The sequence below is a fragment of the Natator depressus genome, chromosome 2, assembly GCF_965152275.1.
Source record: "Natator depressus isolate rNatDep1 chromosome 2, rNatDep2.hap1, whole genome shotgun sequence".
Lineage (NCBI taxonomy): Eukaryota > Metazoa > Chordata > Testudines > Cheloniidae > Natator > Natator depressus.
The window spans coordinates 244,129,472-244,151,319 of NC_134235.1; the positions used below are offsets into that span (position 1 = coordinate 244,129,472).

Consider the following 21,848-nt stretch of genomic DNA (forward strand, 5'->3'; position numbering starts at 1 on the left):
GTTGAGATGTGAGAGGCTGTGTGGTTTACAAAAATAAGCCCAAGACTGGGAATGGAGAAATCCTGAATTCTAGTCCCAGCTCTACTAATTATTTGCTCTGAAGCCTTGAGTATATAGTTCACCTCTCTGCCTCAGTTTCCACATCTCTAAAATGGGGATTAATCATATTTATCAACCACACACGTGTTTTGTGAAGATTCATTTGTTAATGTTTATATCTTCAGAGTGCTGTCGCAAGTGTTGTGTGTTACAAGAATGAAGTATCATTATTACTATGTATGGTATCTGGTTAGACTCTTATATGACAAAAGGCCAGTTGTGAAAACAGGGTTATTTGGAACATCATTGTAACTGTGGTAGCCTGTTTGGGTCAAGTTGTGGGCATCTGAAAGACTGCCTTTCAAACATAGATCCTCAAGTATCTGTAGGCTATGCTGTAAGCCATTTTTAAAGATATATGAAAGATTACCCAGCACAATTGTTACAGAATATAGATGAACAGCCAAAAACTAAATGATTCAAGTGATTAGTGATGCTTTAAAATTTCTAATACTCATAGTCACCAGATTCCAGCAGCACACTTTATCACATTTCTTAGCAGTTAAGATTCTGTTAAATACTTACTCTTAACAGTTATCACCTTGGTACATCTAGACCTCCTTTGGAAGCGGTCTTATAAAATAGTTTTATAGCAGATCTTATAGTAAGATCAAAAGTCTAATCAAGGAGAGAGAGGGAAGGGTTCTGATTTCTTAGAAAGAGTGCTTTCCCATTTTATCCTTTGTTCTGTTTGCATTTTTAATGTATGCATAGACACTTCACATTTTTAGATGAGTAATGTGTTTCACATGTAAAATATATATCTAGAGCAGTAACCCGTTTTGTTTTTTTTTTTAAAAAAACCTACTTAAATAGATTTTAGTTCTTTAGTGTCAAGTATTCAAAATCCCATACTGAGTATCTTGGTTTGCTTCAACATTTTTATATTTCTGCATTGATACGAGAATAGGTATTAGTCCAAATACATTAATACAACAGCATATCAGTTTAGTAGTCATTTTTGGGGCTTCAGCTATATTTTTCAAATATTTCAGACTGGTTAGCCAGAAATCTAGACAATAAAACTACTTATAAATGTTATGTGTGTAAAACTCTTCTGTTGGGACCATAGCCACATAGCTCCCTGGTATTTTAGTCATCCCTACCATAAATAATTAGATGTCTGAAAGAAGTTCTTCAGAGTAGTTACTCTTTGCTTTTTTGAAGATAATCTCTTTTTCGTACAAGACCACATTATTCTGACTGTAATACCTGCTTTCAATTTTGGCCTCACACAATGCATTTAAAAATTTCTGTGAGAAGGATCATGAACTCAAGGTTCACTTTGAAAATCAAAACATCTTATGATACACAACCTGAGATTCTGCCTAACCTGCAAAGAGTATGGGAAGAGAGTGTCTTTATTTGTTGGCTAACCAGCGAATATGAGTATCATGAAACAATGTTTGGAATTTAAATGTATTTGTTGTAACAGGAAAATAGAAACACACTTGAAGCAAAACTATGTATGTAACTTAGTTATTTGTTATAACATGAGCTAATCAAGCTGCATATTTCTTATAGAGATGAATATTTGCTTTTTCTTACCACTTATGCTTTTGACAGTAGGCTTAGGAAATTGTACATAATATATTTATTAATTTTTGTCTGTTTTATTGCAGAAAAGTAAACAAGTGCTACAGGGGTCGTTCTTGTCCAGTAATTGTTCACTGCAGGCAAGTACAATTATTAAAATAGCTTTAGAGAAGTTTTTGTGCTGTAAGAAATTAACATAAATAAAACCAAATGGACACATTAAAGGTTTAGATATATCACTACGCAAATAAGATGATACATCATGAACCAAGTCAAAATATTTATTTAGTTTAGTTCTTATGCTAGTAAAGCTGATGGTCTGATTTCATAGTAAATCTGCCCTTTAATATGATCTTAAATGTTAATTCACAAGTTACATCTGATTTCTGTATTTAAAAATCTCATTTACAGCTTTTTGATTTCAGAAATATGCTTCAAAGTTATTGCAATGCCGTGTATTCCCAATTTAGACTGTGTTCTGCATTGTTAATATTTAGATAAATGTTTTTATTTTTGTTTTTTTAATAATACTGATGAGAGGAAATGGGATGGGGAAAACTGCCCGCTGGTTGGGCAGTAAGCTTAAACCTTCTAAACATAAATTCCCTTTAGGCCTGCCAGTATGGTGAATGTAAATGAGAGCAGTTCGAAGGCTCACTACAAAACTTAAAGTAATAATGTAAATATTAGGTTTTGTAGCTGTAGGGACAATGTTATATAGTGAATGCCATGCTCTCATTCTTTAGCCACTTCCTTTCTTTTGTGGACAGGAAGATCAGGGGAAAGATCATAACATTGGAAGGAAACACCACATAGCTTACTATGTGCTCCTCCATGTTAGTGGGGGAGAAGGGCAGCATATTTTGCATGTGTCACAAGCCTGCTGAGATCATTATGGAGGGACAGGATCATATAACACATTGTGTGGTGCACAGTATGGAGTGGAGCCTGTGGCTCACTAAGGAGGTCCAAGAAGGAAGGAATATAATGTAGAAAGATCTGTCCTTTAAATTTTTTGCCGGCCTTCTATGAATCTAATAGATGAAAATGTCTCTAACATTCAGCCTAGCAGTTCATGTTTTATTAGGTCTGGCCACTACATTGTCACTCACCATTTGGATGAATTAATAAGACTCTGTTTCTTTGTTTCCTTCACAGTCAGGAATCGGGCATGCGGTAAAGAGAGAGAGAGAGCTTAGTAGCACTGGCCGCCTCTCTGCAAAAATTGTTCTAGTAAATGATACAGATCAAACTTCTCCCATCAGTGGAGGCTTATCAAATATGTAGTTTCATAGCCTATGTGTAAATGGAACTTATAAGTGCATTACAGTGTTGCATTTTTCCTCCTTAGTAATACTGTAGACAAAGTGACCTATCACTAGAAATAACTTAGTTGATAAAAAAATGACTAATCAATTGGTCACATATACCCATTTTTAGAAATATTGGGGCGGAAAGTGAAAAAAGTCTATTACTTAAAGTCTTAATTATGTTTGCTAACAGCAACCATAAAAGAACATCACGCTGCCAATTACAAGCTGCTCCCTGACAGGAACACAAGCTGCATTCAGATTAGGGAGCTTTGCTTCCTCACAAGGCTTGATCAGGCATCTCCAAGGGAGGATTGGAAATATCCTGAAGTTAAAGATATTTTTTAGAAATCACATGATAATATTCTCCCCACTCATTGCAACTGAGGCAGAATTAAACAAGGCGGGTGAGAGAAGAAATCAATAGAGAGACATTTTTCAAGTCCAAATGTCTAGTATCCTATTTCTTGGTGAAGAAAGAATTTGATCCTTAAGTAATAAAATATTCTAAGTTCTTGGGTCGGAGTCAAGGAGAGTGGAAAGTAACTGAAAGGGATATGCACCACTCTGTCCATATGCAGACTAACCTAGCTGCTCAAGTACAAATAGAGTTAGCAGTCATTTTTGGAGGATTGTTGATGCTGTTCTCTTCCCCAGCTCTCGTGTGACTGTCCTGTTGTATGATTCTTGATCTTGGATACAAGATTCCATACGCTTGTTATGTGAACACTTTGTGCATAGAAATGGCTGCCTGTTCTAGGATTACTGACCCTTTCACTGCTGTTTAATTATTTTTTTTAATAAACACATCTTTTGCTCTATAAAACAAAATCCTGCTATCCATGTAGAACAATAGTTAATGTTACATGAACAGCTTGTGTTAATTAAAGCCATTGCAAGCTTTCTCTCCCTCTCCTCTTACTCTTGTTTCCCTCCCCATTTATCCTCTCTTCCCCTTGTATGACACAGTATAAAAATAATGATAGCTACCTTTCTCTTTCTCGAGTCTAGATGTTCATTGATGGTTTTTTCTTTCTCCCTTTCTGTTGGCAGTGATGGTGCAGGAAGAAGTGGAACCTACATTCTAATTGACATGGTTCTCAATAAAATGGCCAAAGGTGAGAATCAAAAAGCTTGTGGCTTTCTCAGTGCTGAAAGATGTGGTGGTTACCATAGTAACACACAGAGAAATATTCACAGAAGGCCCAAGAATAAATTAGAGGCAAATTGTACCCTTTACTGAATGATCTTAAGTTTATTTTCAGTGCTTGTAGTGATTTTTTAAAAAAAAAAAGCTGTTCATGAATGGAGCCTAGACATGTATGCTGTTGGAAGAGGCAGGATTTGTAGCTTTAATTTTATTATTTTAAATATGTATTACAGCTAAAAAAAAAAAGCTTTGAACTATATGATAAATATTTAGTGTTGTCTAATCAGTAAATTGATTCCTTTCAGTGGGTTGTACAGGCACTTCTCACCTACGCAGCAGTAGTTTAAACACAATTTTGAGACGGTATTTCAGTTGATGTGGCAATGGAATGGAACGGGAGTTGGCTGACCGGCATTCTGTTCTCAGCTCTGCCATTGTCTGTTTGCCAGACCTTGGACAGGTCACTTAACTTCCCTGTGCCGCCATTTTGCCCATCTGTGAAATGCACCTTTCTATAAAGGGTTTTAGCTGCACAGCTGAAAATCATAAGTAATCAACATTGTTATATATTTAAAAAAAAAAAGTCTGTGGATTCCCCTCGGGAAGGATGCAGGACTTTCTTTTTATTCCCCCAATGACTTATTTGATTATGGGAAATGCTGGGGTACATGGAGATAGTCACTGTCTGATAAATAGACAATAAAATAAAGTAAATAACCCACTGTGTTAAAAGTGTAATAGTTGGGAGTTTCAAAAGTGCTCAGCATTAGCCATTTACCTCAGTGGGAGCAGAGACAAGCCAATGCTGCACAGTTTTAAAGCCCTACCCTATTTTATAAGGACTTGGTCAATCAACACTTTACTTCCACTTCATTTCTGTCTGTCTGTTTTATAGTCTTACAGTGTAAGGTTTTTAGGGGTAGGGAATATGTCTTCCTTTGTGTTTGTACAGCACCTCGCACTTTCAGAAATAAATAAATAGCAGTCTTCTGCCTTCTCATCACTGTCTTTCTGCATCCCTTTTTTGAAGCTAGTGCTATGGTCAGTCACAATCTTGCCCTGTGTGTATGTGAGTTTTCACTTCACAAGAAAATGATAATGCAGATTAGCTGACATGTACATGTAGAAATTATATTTAGCATTTTGTCTTCTAATCACTGTACCAACATTAGTTAATTCAATGAATTGTTTAATCTTAGTCAGCTTCCTATACATAGTTTAAAAATAAAATCCATGTTTTGCAATCTTTCTCTCGCTTCTGAAATTGTCATGTCCCAGAAATAATGACATTCCATTCCTTCAGATACAGGAGTTTGACATTTCTTCTCCCCTGTTTCTGACTGTTAACATGTCTCATCAAACACACACACAAAGGGCTATGTTTTGTGCCCTTGAGCATCATGTGGAACTTGCTATTGATGTGAAAAGAAGTTGTGTGCCTGCCTTATGCCAAGTCCCAGACTGAAAATTCTCCAGCAAAATGAGATGATTTTTTCCAGTCTCATTGGAAAGTGTATTTGTGTTTTGTGAAAGAATATGTAGGAATTTCAGCTATTTGGTACATTTATATTTCAAGTGGCAAATTCATCTCTCCAAATAATGGCTGCGATACATGATAAAACTGATGTACACATCCATTAAATATTAGTTATACTCATTTCAGCCATCAGCCAAGAGAGGATGTGATGAAAACTAGATTTAAAATATATGAAATTTGCTCACATAGAGAAATAAATGAGAAATATTTTCTAGCTTCAGGCTTTCAACCACTTAAGGAAGGGTTGACTTTGTTGTAAGAGCACTAAAGAATGCAATTTATTGACTCCATTGTACCATGTAATGTCAAATTCCATTTTAAGTGTGGGCTTAGTGTTGCACAATACAAGACAAGTCATGTGAAACTGGCCAAAGAAAGGAGTCACAGGGCTTTTTAGATTGGTCACCCCCATTTTGTTCTTGACCTGCTCCCCTCTGCCAATGGGGGTGTGCAATTTGAAATCCTCTGACCTGGTGCTTTGGCTGTAGTTTAAATGAAAGATCAAAGGGCAAAGCGGGCATCTCAACCCTGCTGAGGTGGGCCTTTCCCAGGCTGTCACACTGTGAGGCAGCCAAAGGTTTTGTTCTGACAGGAATCTAGGCCCAGTCTGTGAGGCCTAGGCCTTCTTTGTCTGGCCTGAGAAGTTTGAGGCCCAGGTTGAGGATCCAATGTTCATCAAATGATCAAAGGCCTGAAGCCCTGGACATGAAATCTTTCTTTCCATTTCCTTTTCTTAAAGAATGAATTGCACGAGTACCAAAGAATGCCATTTCCAAAGCTTTTATGTGGAGTGCTAGCACTAAGTTTAGAGTCCTTCAGTTCTAAACAGAAAAATGTAAGTGCACTTTCAATCTGGGCCCAGCTGCAAGGCCAGCATCTACTAACATTTCTTTCAAAAAGGCTTTTAAGGATTAAGGATTCAGTCTCCTCCCTTCCCCCCCCCCCAAAAACAAAAAGACTTTTAAGAATAAACTTAGAATAATTTGAGTTCTTGTTCCACTGTCTGGTTTATTAGAAAGTAGACAATAATACATTTTTAAATCAATGTAAATAGAGGACTATTTAGTTTCAGCAGTGGGAAAGTAGAAAACAATCAATAAAATGCTTTGGCTCTTTAGTGGGATTTTTAATAGGGCAGATTTAGAAAAGGGTGTTTCTTTTTCATGTAATGATTTACTTTTCTACATTTGAAATGATTTCTTTTTGGCATTTAACTGTAAATGCTTTTGTCGTTTAAAATTTTCACTCCTAATCACATAGTAAATTAGTGCTGATACATCTGTTAAAATATGTTATAAATTCAGATCTACTGCTACTACAGCTGGTCAGAGTTGCACTAAACTATACTGTTTTATACACTTAAAGCAAACAATCAGTTATTTAAATTATTCAGATTTATGGCAGCAGAAATCAATTGGTAAGGATTTCATATTACATGATAAGTGATACAACTTCACAAACAGTGATACAACATTTGCCAAGTCAACCTCAAAACCCACACACACCCCAAAAAACTCCCACACTATTCTAGTGCACTTCAGTTGTGGTTGTATGGGAACATTGAAGCTAACACTGTGATCACAGAAATGGTTCTGCCAGAATACTTTCGTCATAAATGTTAAGGATTTCCTCCTGCATTTTGTGTTTGAGTAGTGAGCAGGGCATGTGAAAAGATCTCATGATGCTGGGGGAAGCACTATGCTGAGTAAACACATTCCAGTCCCCCGGTTGCCATTGTTATTCAAACAACTTCAGCATGCATTTTTGGAGCCCCTTTGGCTTTGCATATCATCATGAAGGATTTCCTGTTGGGCTGTCTGTCTGTAATGAATTATGGTATACTCTTTATTATAAACATAGTGGCTTATCTGTGCATTGTAAGATCCATTAGTGTAAGATGCCATGTTAAATAATCTAATTGTATAAAATTGGAATAGTTAAGACAAATGACACTGATATCCATTCTGTACCAAATTTTCAACACAAGCAGTCTATTCAACTTTGGTTTTATGCTCTGCAGTCACAAATCAGTTGTATTTAAATGTCCAAATTATTCCTCTAGCATGGGGTCAGTGAAAAGTTTTACAGTTAAGTTTATTCTTATATTTAACAGTTCCACTAGCTTCAGTGCTATGCTTTGCCATCCTGGTACTTTTGCTACAGTTATTGGTTATATTATTCCTTATGCAGAGCAGTGTCCTAACAAGGGTCTAATCCTGCTACTATTGAAATCAATAGCAACATTCCCATTGACTTGAGTGGTGCCTCAAGTCTAGCCTTACTGAAGGCACTAGGACTTGACACCTCTAAATGATGATCTTCCATTTCAATGAACAATGGCATTTTAAGGGTGTTACAGAAAAGTGCCCGGGTAATACCACCTTTTCAGTTCCCAGATGCACATTTTAGTCCAAGCTTTGTTCCTGAGTGAAAAGTTTAGAGGTTTCCTTTGAAATCAGTGTGCACTTTCAGTGGTTGAATGGGGGAAGAAAATGACAGTTCATGGTCTTTTGATGATTAGAGAATGCTTGCTACAGTGCATTTCAGCGGCAATTTCCTGTTATGAATTTTAACATTCTTCATTCATATGTTCACATTAATACATTCAGCAAGATTTTGTTTAGCTTTTTTTCCACAGAGCTGGGTAAGCTGTCTTAGATAAAATAATCCATCTGAACTTCCCCCCAAAACCACACCAAACCTGAACTGCTTGGGCTTTTTCTTTTTTGAAACACAGAAGAACTTCAGCATTCTTCCCTTCCTCATCTTTCTTTTCTGCCCTTCTTCATTCTGGTAGTGAGCACAAGTACTGAAGTACTACAAGAGACTATTACTGGAGTGTTCTCTGGCATGATGAAGGAAGGAACGAATCTGAAGGAAAATTATATGAGATTTCCAGTTTTGTTTTCCTCTTCTGAGAGGTCTTCATAGTGCAAATAATTATTTGAATTTTGGATACTAATTGAAGCGATTGGAATTTAGAGGAAGGAAAATATGAGTTATCAAATTCTATTGAAATACATTATAAATTTCAGAATCTGAGAATACAGCATAAAGATTGGATGTAGCATAGCCAAACTCAGTGAAACCTCTTCCAAATGTGAAAGCTAGAAGGATTCCTTAGTTCCTCTTGTGACTCATCATTACCAATAGCAATATGCCAAAGTATTTAGCTAAACAGATCCCTTTTCACTAGGGCCTTTTGCTTATTCATAACACAGATCTAACAAGCATAATAAAATAGACAGGTCACCGCCACTAAAAAGAAGCTTGTGTAAAAGATAATACTTGTACACATTAGTATTTTAAATTGGATTTAATCTGTTAATTTTTATGTCCCTGTATAAAGATTAAGTCAAATTCTGTTTTCCAGTTACAATGATGTAAATTTGGATCAACTTCCTGGACTTCTGTGCAGTTAGTCTGGATTTATACTGGGGTAAATGAGAGAAGATTTAGTTCTAGTAGCCAGTTTCCACTGTAAACACAGAATTTACAGAATGTTTTATTACCATAGTTGACAGACTAAATATGGTTTAGAGAGAAGATTGTCATCTTATTGTTTGTTTGATATTTCAGAGGCTGTGAAGTGAGACTAGAAAGTGATGGAATTCCTGTGGAAAATTTAGGGCAGAAAAATTCTGAGTTTTAAAATGGGTAGCTGGGATTTGTTTGTTTATTTTGTCTTCTAGATTTGAATCCATTGTATAGTGAAGCCTTGAATTCTGTATCCAGTTAGTTAGATCTGGATAATTATCTTAGGAAAAAATTAAGGTCAGTAAAGCAAAGTTCTAGGTTTTGGTATCTGCACTTTTGTATTCTCCACAACCTGGCCCCAAGTATTAGCAATAATGGTGATTGCATAATGTCTGAAATGTTACTGATGCTTTTTATGAAGAGGCAAGGTGGTTGAGTTAATAGCTTTTATTGAACTGACTTCTGCTGATAAGAGAGAGAAGCTTTCAAACTTGCACAGAATTCTTCAGGTTTCTTCTTCATCTCTTCTTCAGTCTTTTTATGAAGACAGTTCTTTGCATCCATGTATACATATTGTATATTAACCAGGGCAGTTCTGCAAGTGAGTTCGTTTTATGTAATGTAACTGGCACCGAATTACCCAAGGAACACAATTAAGCAATATTGCTTGTTGCATGCTTGCCTACCACATAATTGACCACAAAGGGAGCTTTACCCCAAGCCACAGGCAAAAGTGCACAGTGGATGTCTAGGTCAATTTTTTTAATGGTAGAGCCTTCCAAGAAAGGCGAACTTGTGCTACTTAGAACAAACAACTTAAAAGCACATTTTAATTGTATAAATTTCTGCTTTTGAATAACACATTTCGATGAGTAGCGTTACATGTATACATTTTTGGAATGGCTGATTGGTGCTGTAAAGTAATCCATTAATAACAAATTAAAACAAAAACCTATGAAAAACTTGAACATTCCAGCAAGCTTCTACTGAAAAATGAGTGAGAGCTCACTGGGAAAGTGATGCTGGTTTATATTTCCCATAGCATATTCTGAGGACTGATTGTGCTGATATTTTCCCTTATGATGCATAGAGGTTATAAACAAAAGGCAAACAAGTTATTGATGTGATTTTTTTTTTTAAATACTTTGGAGTTTATGTTCACAGAGATTGCTCTGTAGGACGGTATTGGGACTGAAAGTATGGTAGAGAGCAATCCTAATTATTCAGGATGTGAGGCACATGAATCGTGAAGAAAGATTGATCAGACATGGACTATATCTTGGGAAAAGAAAAACTAAGGGGGTCCCCATAGAGCTTTGGAAGATCATGAAAGGAATGTATTGATGTCAGTAAGCAGCTTGAGATAGTAACTAATTTGAAAACAAGAGGTCATTGACTGGAGCTGAGGAGGAGACAAGCACATAAGGAATTTGGGCAGCATTTCTTCACACAAAGGATAGGTTAGAATATGAAACAAACTGAAAAAGCCAGCCATACAATGGTGTGCTATCAGTTCAATAAGCAGCTGGGCAAACATTTAGAAAACGAGGTAAATACAGAGTGAAGAACTACATTTTTACAGTTAATCTTATGCATTCAATCCATAGATGGATTTCAAGAGAAGTGTTTAATTGACCAGATGGAAGTCTCTGTTCCTTAAAGTTACAATGTAGGTTATGACACTAAAGTATAATTTCTGCGCAATCTTAAACCAATCCCATTGTGACTCTTATAGAAGGCTACCTTTTATTAAAGACTTGTCCAGAATTGTTGCATATTTTCCTCAGTTCATTCTGTGTAGTATCTAATGAATGCTCTATCACTAGCTAATGTACTCGCAATAGAAAACTAGAGTAAAATAAATATAGATCTTGCAATTTGAAAGACCCATATGGGCCAGCTGGATCTCAACACCAGTCTATGTAACATACATGTGCACACTCCCATATGGGGATTCAAGAAGGAGCAGATTTCTTTGAGCAAACCATTAAACACAGCACTGAGTGGCATATTCAAAACTGCACTTGATTCAACAATTGTCTTCCAGGTGACTAGCCTACAGCTTCTGGCACAGGTGCTGGAAACGGTGGATTGTCCAGAATTGTGACATTGTGGAAGAGCTAAGGTGGGGGTCATAGAATCCCCTGTATAAATTTGACTTAGAGTTGCCAAAGCCAGTATCCCTTTGTATTGCATGTATATGGGAATGTGTGTATGAAATGCTACAGTGGTCATAGTTGGTGCTCATATGTTAGTTTGAAAGGGTTATATGTAGCAGTGCCTGTTAGTGTGACCATAACATTAATCATACAGGTGTCATTATGGGTTTTAAAAGTAATCCTCTATTACCTGCATCCTCTTTTCAAGTACAATAGCTAGGATGGAATCTTGTAAAAAGCAGAGGACCATCAACTCCCACTGAGTGGGAATCTAAATGTTAAAATAAACCCAGTCCTGCTAAGAGTAGAATTCCCTTGGCTTATGTCAGGGTTCCTTCCCCACTCTGAACTCTAGGGTACAGATGTGGGGACCCGCATGAAAGCTTATTCTTACCAGCTTACGTTAAAAACTTCTCCAAGGTACAAACTGTATTTTGGCCTTGAACAGTATGCTGCCACCACCAAGCGTTTTAAACAAAGAACAGGGAAAGAGACCACTTGGAGACGACTTCCCCCAAAATATCCCCCCAAACCCTACACCCTCTTTCCTGGGGAGGCTTGAGAATAATATCCTAACCAATTTGTTACAAAATCATCAAAGACCCAAACCCCTGGATCTTGGAACAATGGAAAAATCAGTCAGGTTCTTAAAAGAAGGATTTTATTTTATTTTATTTTTTTTTAAAAAGGTAAAAATCATCTCTGTAAAATCAGGATGGAAAATATTTTACAGGGTATTCAGATTCAAAACACAGAGGATCCCCCTCTGGGCAAAACCTTAAAGTTACAGAAAACAGGAATAAACCTCCCTCTTAACACAGGGAAAATTCACATAAAACAAAAGATAAACTAATCCGCCTTGCCTGGCTTACCTATACTGTTTGCAATATTGGAGACTTGGATCAGGATGGTTTGGGGAAGATGGATTTCTGTCTGACCTCTCTCAGTCCAAGAGAGAACCACCACATAAACAAAGAGCACAACAAAAGCCTCACCAGCCCCCAAGATTTGAAAGTATCTTGTCCCTTTATTGGTCCTTTGGGTCAGGTGCCAGCCAGGTTAGCTGAGCTTCTTATCCCTTTACAGGTAACAGGATGTTGCCTCTGGCCAGGAGGGATTTTATAGCACTGTATACAGAAAGGTCGTTACCCTTCCCCTTATATTTATGACAGCTTAGTAGAAATCAGCACCCCTTTAGTCCAATTAGTGATGATTGGTTTCTGCATTTTCATGCTGTCAATAGACTGTGTAGGGCAGAGTTTGCTCTAGTAGTCAATGAAAAATTTACACAAATTTTATCTCTGCAGTTACTTATTCTTCTGCAGTGACAAAGGATATTGGCTTAAAATTGACATGCCAGTACAGAATCTCAAGCCCTACAAGACTGTTGAAGATGTAGTAATTTAGGTTGCGCTGGCTGGTTGTAGATTCCATCTACCCCAGACAAGTATACATGGGATGTACAAGCTGACCTGTACTTGATAACTTCAAAAAGAACAGGAGTACTTGTGGCACCTTAGAGACTAACAAATTTACTTGAGCATAAGCTTTTGTGGGCTATGCTCAAATAAATGTGTTAGTCTCTAAGGTGCCACAAGAACTCCTGTTCTTTTTGCGGATATGGACTAACACAGCTGTTACTCTGAAACTTGATAACTTCAATCATTTTCCTTCAGAATGCATGATAAATTCAATATACAATATTATCTAATATTAATAAAAATTGTGTGTATATAGTATTATTATATGGCATAGTAATATGTCTTATTAAAATTTTGAAATATTTTCTCTTTTTTCCTTATTGTGATTTAATGTTCTTTTCACTGTGTACATGCATACTTTTCCTGTTAATTGTGAAAAACAGAGATTGATTGTGGATTTTTTTAAAAAAAACCTTGTGTATATATTGACTGGGGTGGAAAGTTTCTAATAGGGTTAGAGTAAAATGTATTTCTGTCTGGGTTGAAAAAGTGACTATGACCCTTAGGGCAGGTCTACACTATGGAGGAAAGTCGATCTAAACTACTCAATTTGAGTTACATTAGTAGCGTAACTCAAGTTGACAGAGCTTAGATCTACTTAACGGGGACCGCACTAGACTATGTCTAGTCTATGTCTAGTCACCCATTGACTCCCCTTACTCTTCTCGTTCCTGTGGAGTACCAGAGTGGATGGGAGAGCGATCAGTGGTCGATTTCGTGGGTCTTCACTAGACCCGCTAAATCAACCCCCGGTGAATCAATCGCTGCAGCATCGATCCACAAAAAGTGGAGACAAGCCCTTAGATTTAACCTATTTATTCTTATTCCCATCCCCAAATACACACACTGGAATCCACTTTCTGCAAAAGAGTGGGATAACTGTCTTTCACTGAAAACTCCAGTTTGTATCTATGATCTCCTGCATTAACCTTAAAAATGGTTGTAGGGGTGGGGGAGTTCCTCCTCAAAAGTGTTGCAGCTTCACTGACTCTTTGCTGAGGCTTCTCTCTGTTTTTTATGTCATGACATTAAGTGACCCTCGCAGCCAGTAACAGACCTCTAGTAGTTACAGCAAATGAGAATTGCTTAAATATTTACAGTTTCTATCCATCACCTTCAGTTTAAAAAAATGTTTGTACTCCAAACATTGTTTACAAGTGTATTTTATTTCACTTGCATTTGAGACAAAACAGGATAAGGAAGAAAGAAGAGATCTCACTTCCTCCCTGCAGAGTCTTTTATGGTTGGCAATGGTGTCTTTTAGCCTTTGTCCAATGAGGATCATAGATGGAGTTGGAGTTATGGCTGGGGTGCCATCGACACTAATGATCAGTGACCTGGCAATATTCTCCCAATATATATACACACACTGTGATCGGACATCTGACTTTCATTGCTGTCATACCTCTGTCCTTAAGAGTTTTTTCGCGTATACTGTTTTTCACTATTTCATAAGATTAAAACATGCTACTCCAAAATGATTCTTTCATGGCATGCCTGACAGACTGCAAATACAGCAAAGTACATGACTGAAGCTAAAAGGCTGCCAATCAGCAGTGTCTTACAAGTATTAATTGGACCTCTTTCGGCTTCTAGCAATATCATTGAAAAGAACTGACCTAGGGGCTCTTCGGGACTGTTTCCTTGGAGATTTTAATAAAACAGGTTTTAATCTGACCTAACAAGACCCTTTGCCCTTCAAGAACTAATACAAAATCTTTATTATTTAGTAAATATAAAAAGATACATTAGAGAGGGAATAGCTCACAGGGATGAAATTGAACACCTATGTGGCACAAAAAGAAGTGCATATGACAGGTCATTTTCCATATTTCCTTTAGTATTCCATTTTTTTCTATTTGGATGAGAGCTTATTTTCACACAGCTCATCTCCTCCTCCTTAAGGATACAATGGAAGTCCCAGTAATCCCATGTTTGTAACCTCACACCCCAATGTCACAACTATTTAAACAGTAATATAGATTATCTTGCCCTCATAACTGTACTAACTGAGCACCTCTCAACCATGAATGGATTTTATGAGAAACAACCCTAGGTATTTTGCCAGCCAAGGTGGAAGATGTTTCCATACCCCACCCCTGGCATGGTGCCCACTGAAAGTTGGCATCCAGGTGCATCACTTTGATTGTCCACCCGTAAAAGCAGCTCTGGATTTTATCCTCACTATACCCCTGTGTGAGAGAGAAGTAGTATTCCTTTTTACACATGATGAAGTGAGGCCACAGGGTAGAGTAAATGATTTACCCAAGGTCACACAGGAAATCTCTGAGCCAGGAGTTGACTTAACTAATACCCCAACCCACCCTTTAATGTTCTTTGTGAATAAATTCACGTATAGTTTACCCAATTTTTGTCTTTTTCTAGAGCATTTGCTGATATATCCGAAAGTGGTTCCCAGCATGAATGTCCTCCTTAGTGTAACATGGATGGTTAGCTCAGTGAAGATCCTGGACCCATTATAGGGCTTTTGCCCTTGCCTTCAGTGTAAGCACGTGTGAGGATATTGTGTAATAAATAAAGTCATGTTTTAGTTGTTTACAAACTTCCCTCTAAAGAAATGCTGCTGTTATCAGGGCTTGCATTTTAGGAGTTTGTATAGTGCCTGACACACTGGGACCCCAATACTGACTGGGGCCTCTGGGCATTAGTCGTATGAGTAATATTAATATCCTGTTTGTTTAGATACTGGGAGTTGCCAGTGCGACCCTCAGACAGCCTATTGCAATGGATCTTGATTAACTCATGTCTGTTATTTATTGTATTACTGGATAGTCTACTGATGTGACTCTCCTCAGGCCAAACATTTAACCCTTTGGAAGCTGCTAATCAGGAGCGCCAGCTCCTTAGTGCCAATTCCTACATTGCTGCCCAGGGGAGGAGCAGGAGGTGGAGGAGGAGGGTTGACCCAAAACTTCAGAAACTGTTTCTCTCCTTGGGGCAAAATATAATTCAACTTGCGTCTTTTCATGTTTTCTCTCTGTTTAGGCTGCTAACATTTTCTGATGTGGGTTGTTTGACCGCTCACTGTAAATGCCTTGATCTTTTAAAAATGTTATTGTTAATTACCAAATGCTGGATTCTACCCACTTTATTGAGTATTGGTGTATGATGTGTGGTCCTACTGAGTCCAATGAGAGTCAGGTACTGCTCAGTGTAAATAGGGATGACAGAAGCTAAGGTGTATTCTGTAAAAATGCTTACAAATTCACCTCTCAGATTACTGCTGCTACTACGACAGCAGCTACTCAATCTCACAGTAAATTTTGCTCCTAGATACATATAAAACAAACACAGAAATCTCTTATTAAAAGGCAGCCTGTGGCAAGCAGGGACCATATTTATTTCATGGAAGACCTTGGTTATGAGATAAAATGTAGTCATAGGAGAAAAGTCAATTCTTTATACAGTTTAGACATTGCCCTTTTAACTTTATTTCCTGAAGCCAATGGCATTATATGACAGAGGGATATGTGTTTTAGACAAACAGGCACAAAACCTTACCTTATTGACATATTCTGCTTTCTCCTTTCCAGTTATCTGTGGCTGGATTTGAGCCAGTACTTTTTACCCTTTCCTATACGATATACATTGTTTCCACAGACAGCATACTGGTATTTTTATCTGTTGGTAGAGGGGATGGGTTAATGGCCTAAGCAAAACATTTGCAATATTTAGGTGTCCTTGGAGTCATAGGTTCAAGTCCTGATAGGGCTGACTCAGCTCTTCCTTTTTCCACTATAGATAAATTGAGTTACCTGTACCTTGTGTGTGAGCCGTTCAGATGAGAACTATAAAAATGTGTAGTCCTTTCAGCTCTGTGTGGATGTGAAGGTTTCCATGGCAGCACACTGTGTATGGATTTTGACCTACTGTCCCTAGATAAGATTTCCCTTTCTCCAACTACAATGCCTCCTTTCCCAGGGATGTCTGCATAGCAGTGATGCTGTATGTAAAGTGCTTTTGTGTGCTCCAGGGTGAAAAATGCTGTCTATTATGTCACTGTTCTGCACTTCCAGGTGGAAATGAAAAACCTCAAAGTGATGAAGACCATGAATTTATGTCATGTGTGCCACTAAAGCAATTAGGAAGACATAGTCAAATAGACACAAGGAAGTTAGACATCCAACTCCCCTTGATTCTGAATGTGAGTTGGGTGTTTATGCCTTTGAAAATCTCCTCCTTAGTCTAGAATTGTGACTTAAGCTATTCCATAGACCAACACACAATATGAAGTGAGCTGTAGCTCACAAAAGCTTATGCTCAGATAAATTTGTTAGTCTGTAAGGTGTCACAAGTCCTCCTTTTCTTTTTGCGAATACAGACTAACATGGCTGATACTCTGAAACCACAGAATATAGTGGAGCTTATGTAATATGCTACCAATCTGGCATATTTAGAATAGAAAAAACCCTTATCACACTGCGTTTCGTTAGAGGAATAGTGAGATATGTTTATTTTGGGTTTGGTACAATGAGGGAATAGATGTGAAAGGTGTGGTAGTGTTTGGGAGGGAGGAGGTTTGCTCATGTAGAGAGAAAATACCAGGGTTACCTCTTGCCATAGATCTCATCTTCTGCTCCGAATTTTCTTGTTCCACGCATTTTCTTTCAAAGCAGCAGCCCAATTTTGCAGCACTATGTTCAGTTGATTAGTCTCTTGGGGCATTTATGTAGGCCCCATTACCATAGTCTCTGAGCATTTCCCAGTCATGGTGGGGTTTTGGTTTTTTATTTTTTTTTTTTTTTTAAGAGCTGCAAAACATGTTCTCTTTTCTCCTATGCCTGTAAGGGTCGCTTGAGCAGGTAGTAATGTGTGTGTGTATTGGGGAAGGCAAGGGGGTACCCTGTCTGATCTACCTTCATTATCTTCCCTCTTCCGTCAGCTAACATAGTCTATGATTCGTAATGATTGATACGCTGAACGCCAAACGAAGTCAGATCTTCCAAGCACTTATGCTCAGATTCAGCAAAACACTTAAACACGAGCTTAACTTTAAGATCGCTAGTCCAGTGGTGCTACTCAGGTGCTTAACCGCTTTGCTGAATCAGGACCTTATGACCAGACATCGTGCACACTAGCAGGGCTGTAGTCCTGTTGATGATCGTGTATTAGCACCCTGTTCAGCACCATAATCTGTACAATAGAAAGGAAGGAGCTCAGTGGCTTATTTAATGCACTTTTAAGATTTTTCTGAATGTTGATTCTCAAGAGGTTTGAAAAATGTGTATTGTAAAATCAACTTTTGCCTGACATTGACATTTTCATAAAAGGGGGTATGGAAGTCTGCCTGAACACTGAACAGTATCATTGGGTTCCTGCGCAACCCTTTTCCCCCCTTGGGTTACCTTGACATTTTAATCTTAATGCCTAGGCATAGGGGCTGCCATCCTTTATAAAAATTATAGGTGGGATTTTGAAAAAAGTACAGCATCAGCCTAACTCTTCCCCCACTGTAGCTAAAGGTGAAACTTTGAAAATCCCTCCTTCACTGTGTGGGTGTGGATTAAGTTACACTGTTCCCATTAAAATTAAATACTCAGATTGTTAAAAAGGTGCTCCTGTTCTGCAGACAAGGGCAACAGTTGTTTGTCGTTTTCTGTGGTGCAATCCTCACCTGAATTGATGCTTTCCATGGAAATTCTAGCTGCATCAGCTGTGGTTGAGATGTGATATTATTATTTTATTATTTTATTTTATTTATTACACTTTTGTGAAGTGTCTTTCTTTTCTTTTGGTTTTTTGAGGAGATCTTTATTTTTGTCTTAAATATCTTCCTACTTTATCATCAAATATCTCATGTAAAGTCCCATGTAATATGTAGAGATCCCAGGTGGCAACCTTTGAGCTGTCCTTGCTACACCCATTGTATGAATAAAGGTCTATTTCTGATACAGATACGGAAATGCTTGTTTTCAGGAAGACGTTACAAAGTGATATATTTTCTTAGCCTTGGTGATTTGTTTTTAAAGATTTTCTTGGTATTTTCCCCACATTAAAACAAAATTAAACTGTTTTGTTTTAAATTGCCTTTCTTGAGTGTTTTGAGTGTGAATTTTCCTGAAAAGGTGCTATTGAGGGGAACTGTGGGAGTGTCTCTCTTAAAGAGGATGTTCATGCTGTTTATATTAGCATAAACCTGACTGCAGTTGGCTTTGAGACCTTTTTAAAATGTGATAGAACTGATAATGGTAAATGCTTAGAGCTTAAACCATGCATATCCCCTGCACCGGCAATGGGGCAACTTACAGCAATAAGCATTGCCAGGATGGGCCTGTCGTTTCTAATAAATATGTTCTGCTGTTGGGAAGTATCTGTCTGGGCATCTCTTAAGAATTTGTTTTTCTCCGGGTTTTCTTGAATTAATGCTAATCAAAACTGCCTTTTCCTCTTTTTTTTTTTCCTTTATGAACACAAAAATTGCAGCTGTCTGCCTAGTCTGCTGAGGGATGGATGTAATAATTTTCAATTGGACTGTTCGCCTAAAGGGAACCCGATAGCAGGAGATTGACAGATTCAGCATGTATTATCTTTTGCTCTGAACTCATCCCAGTTTGTGGTTTGTTACAGGTGCTAAAGAGATTGATATTGCTGCTACCCTGGAGCACTTGAGGGACCAGAGACCAGGCATGGTCCAGACAAAGGTACTGTCAATACATCCACTGGGATTTTAAATACATTAAAGGTATTTCACTGTAGTTATTTTCATGACAGAAGAGAAAGGGCATGACCTAATTTTACGCAAGTCGCTAGCTGATTACTCTGGTTCCATACCAACTGTGGCTTATTTATGCTGAAGATTTATCTAGGCTACTTTCTTTGATGTTTACTGCTCTTTTCTTGTAACATCTTCCACATCTATCTTGATTAACATATATGAAAGACAGTCAAGACAGCAATCTATAGTCTATTAAAGAAAATGCATGCTAAAAAAAAGTTCTTGCTCTAATCTTCAAGGGCAGATTATTTTCTTAGAGTATTTGCAGTTCAGTATCATGCGATATGTAAACCAAAGGTTCCAAATCACTTAAGACCATAACTGCTGCATTCAGTTTTTATGCTGAAAAAGTTTCAGCTTACAGGAAATGGTTCAGGAGGAAATCAAGCCCTTTAAAGTGGAGTAACAGTACACAGGCCTGTTTCTGAAATAATGTGTTTTTCACACATGATGGTTGAAACCCTGTGCTTCCTTTTAAACACTTGCTGTCCGTTCTTTTATATACCTATTGCATGGTAGGCTACGTTTGTATCTTCTGGTGAAGTGCAATAAAATATCATTTAGTTGTTTAATGGGAACAATGTGCAACAGAGTCATCAATTTACAAAGAAAAGTGTTGTTATGTTTCTATGCATCTCAAACTTGAAATTCATCTTTGCGCTGCTGCTATAAGTAACGTTGATAAAAGATGGAAAAATACCTTGGGTTATCCTCACTTGCTGCTTGTTAAGAGCTGCAATGATGAAATTAAAGTGTGTTGTTGTATATGACATTGAGGAATCTCATTCACGATGGGGAGACCAACTAAATAGATATCTATACATGACATGGGCAGAAAATGGCATGGTTTTGTTGGTCCCCGTCTGGAGCTTACAATGTGGGTAGATGGACAACAAAGAGCAATGATATGACAGGGTCCCACGATTAAGTAGGTACTGATGGAAATACTTCAACATATAGGAAGTGAAAGTTGCTGCTGGGTAGTTGTGGAACAGATGGTTTTTTGTACCAGACACTGTTTCATAACTTTTCTTGAGGATGTAATGGATTCCTCCCAATCCCATTCATTTCTGTTCCATATCTAACCTGGGAAAACTGGTGTTGGAGAACTGTCAGGGATATTTTTGTGTCATTTCATCAGGTGGAGGCAGAATGATGCTTATTGGGTAGTTGAAGTTGTCCAATCTTTATCTGCAAGTGAGGTGCAAAGTACAGTAGAACCTCAGAGTTACAAACACTTCGTAAATGGAAGTTGTTCATAACTCTGAACAAAATATAGTGGTTGTTTCAAATGTTTACAACTGAACACTGACTTAATAGAGCTTTGAAACTTTGCAGAAGAAAAATGCTTTTAACCATCTTAATTTAAATGAAACAAGCACAGAAACAGTTTCCTTCCCTTGACAAATCTTTTTTTTTAGACTTTCCCTTTTTTAGTAGTTTACATTTAACAGTTCTGTACAGTATTTGCTTTTTTTCCATTTCTGTTCCCCGATTGCATACTTACAGTTCCAGATGAGGTGTGTGTGGTCAACCAGTCCGTTCGTAACTCTGGTTTAAATAACTCTGAAGTTCTACTGTATCACAAAGTCGTCTTCTACTCTAATTTTCAAATTAGAAAAAGCAATAACATACAGAATCTAACTGATCATGTATTTGATTTCTATAGGAAATGTAAATCCTGACACATACTGTCAGTGCACCCCCTATACATGTCAGTCTTTCTGTTGAATCCTTACTCTGGCATTCCTTTCTGTTGATATAGAAGGGTATGTTACCCTCAACAATAACAACAACAAAAAAGTTCCTAATCTACAGAGTAGGAAAATAGAATGTAAACTTCTCTGGGCTTGATCAGCTGATCACATGGAAATCTCACTGATAGTTACACTTCAGTATGGTGTTCTCCCCTTAAAATGTGTACCTGGAGAACCTTCATAAATAAAATTAATCTGATGCGTTGATCTAATATGAAATACTGCTCATCTTTCTTGTCTCTCCCTCCACCATTATCATCTTCTCAGAACTGCCCGAAATCACTTATTCAAGCTAGCATATTGCAGATCGTAAATATCTGGTTACATGCCAGTGCTATGTTGTCCTCAGAGATTTATTTATTTATATTTAAACAAGCCCTTGTGCTTTCCCAGCTGAATACAAATAAGGAATATCAGGCTCTTGAAGTAATTTAAAACAATGGATTAAAAATCAGGTTAGAAATGCCAATTACAGAATGTCCCTAGGCAAATACGCACTGAGTTACTTCAGCAATGTCATTGCATTTCCAGCAGACAGTGCTCCACATTTTCAATAATTGTGTGAATGATTTGTTAGCAACATATTGTCTATAAGAAACAATCTTT

At 37.5% G+C, this 21,848-nt stretch overlaps 1 protein-coding gene across 3 annotated transcripts in view; it reads left to right on the forward strand.

The window, feature by feature from the left end:
- The window catches only part of PTPRN2 (protein tyrosine phosphatase receptor type N2), a 1,019,026-nt gene that overhangs the window by 992,779 nt on the left and 4,399 nt on the right, over positions 1-21,848 (forward strand). For all 3 annotated transcript variants that reach the window (XM_074946270.1, XM_074946267.1, XM_074946269.1), the window contains 3 exons: positions 1,722-1,775; positions 3,999-4,063; positions 19,338-19,411. In XM_074946270.1, the coding sequence (XP_074802371.1) occupies positions 1,722-1,775; positions 3,999-4,063; positions 19,338-19,411 (193 nt within the window). The remainder of the gene's footprint in view (positions 1-1,721; positions 1,776-3,998; positions 4,064-19,337; positions 19,412-21,848) is intronic.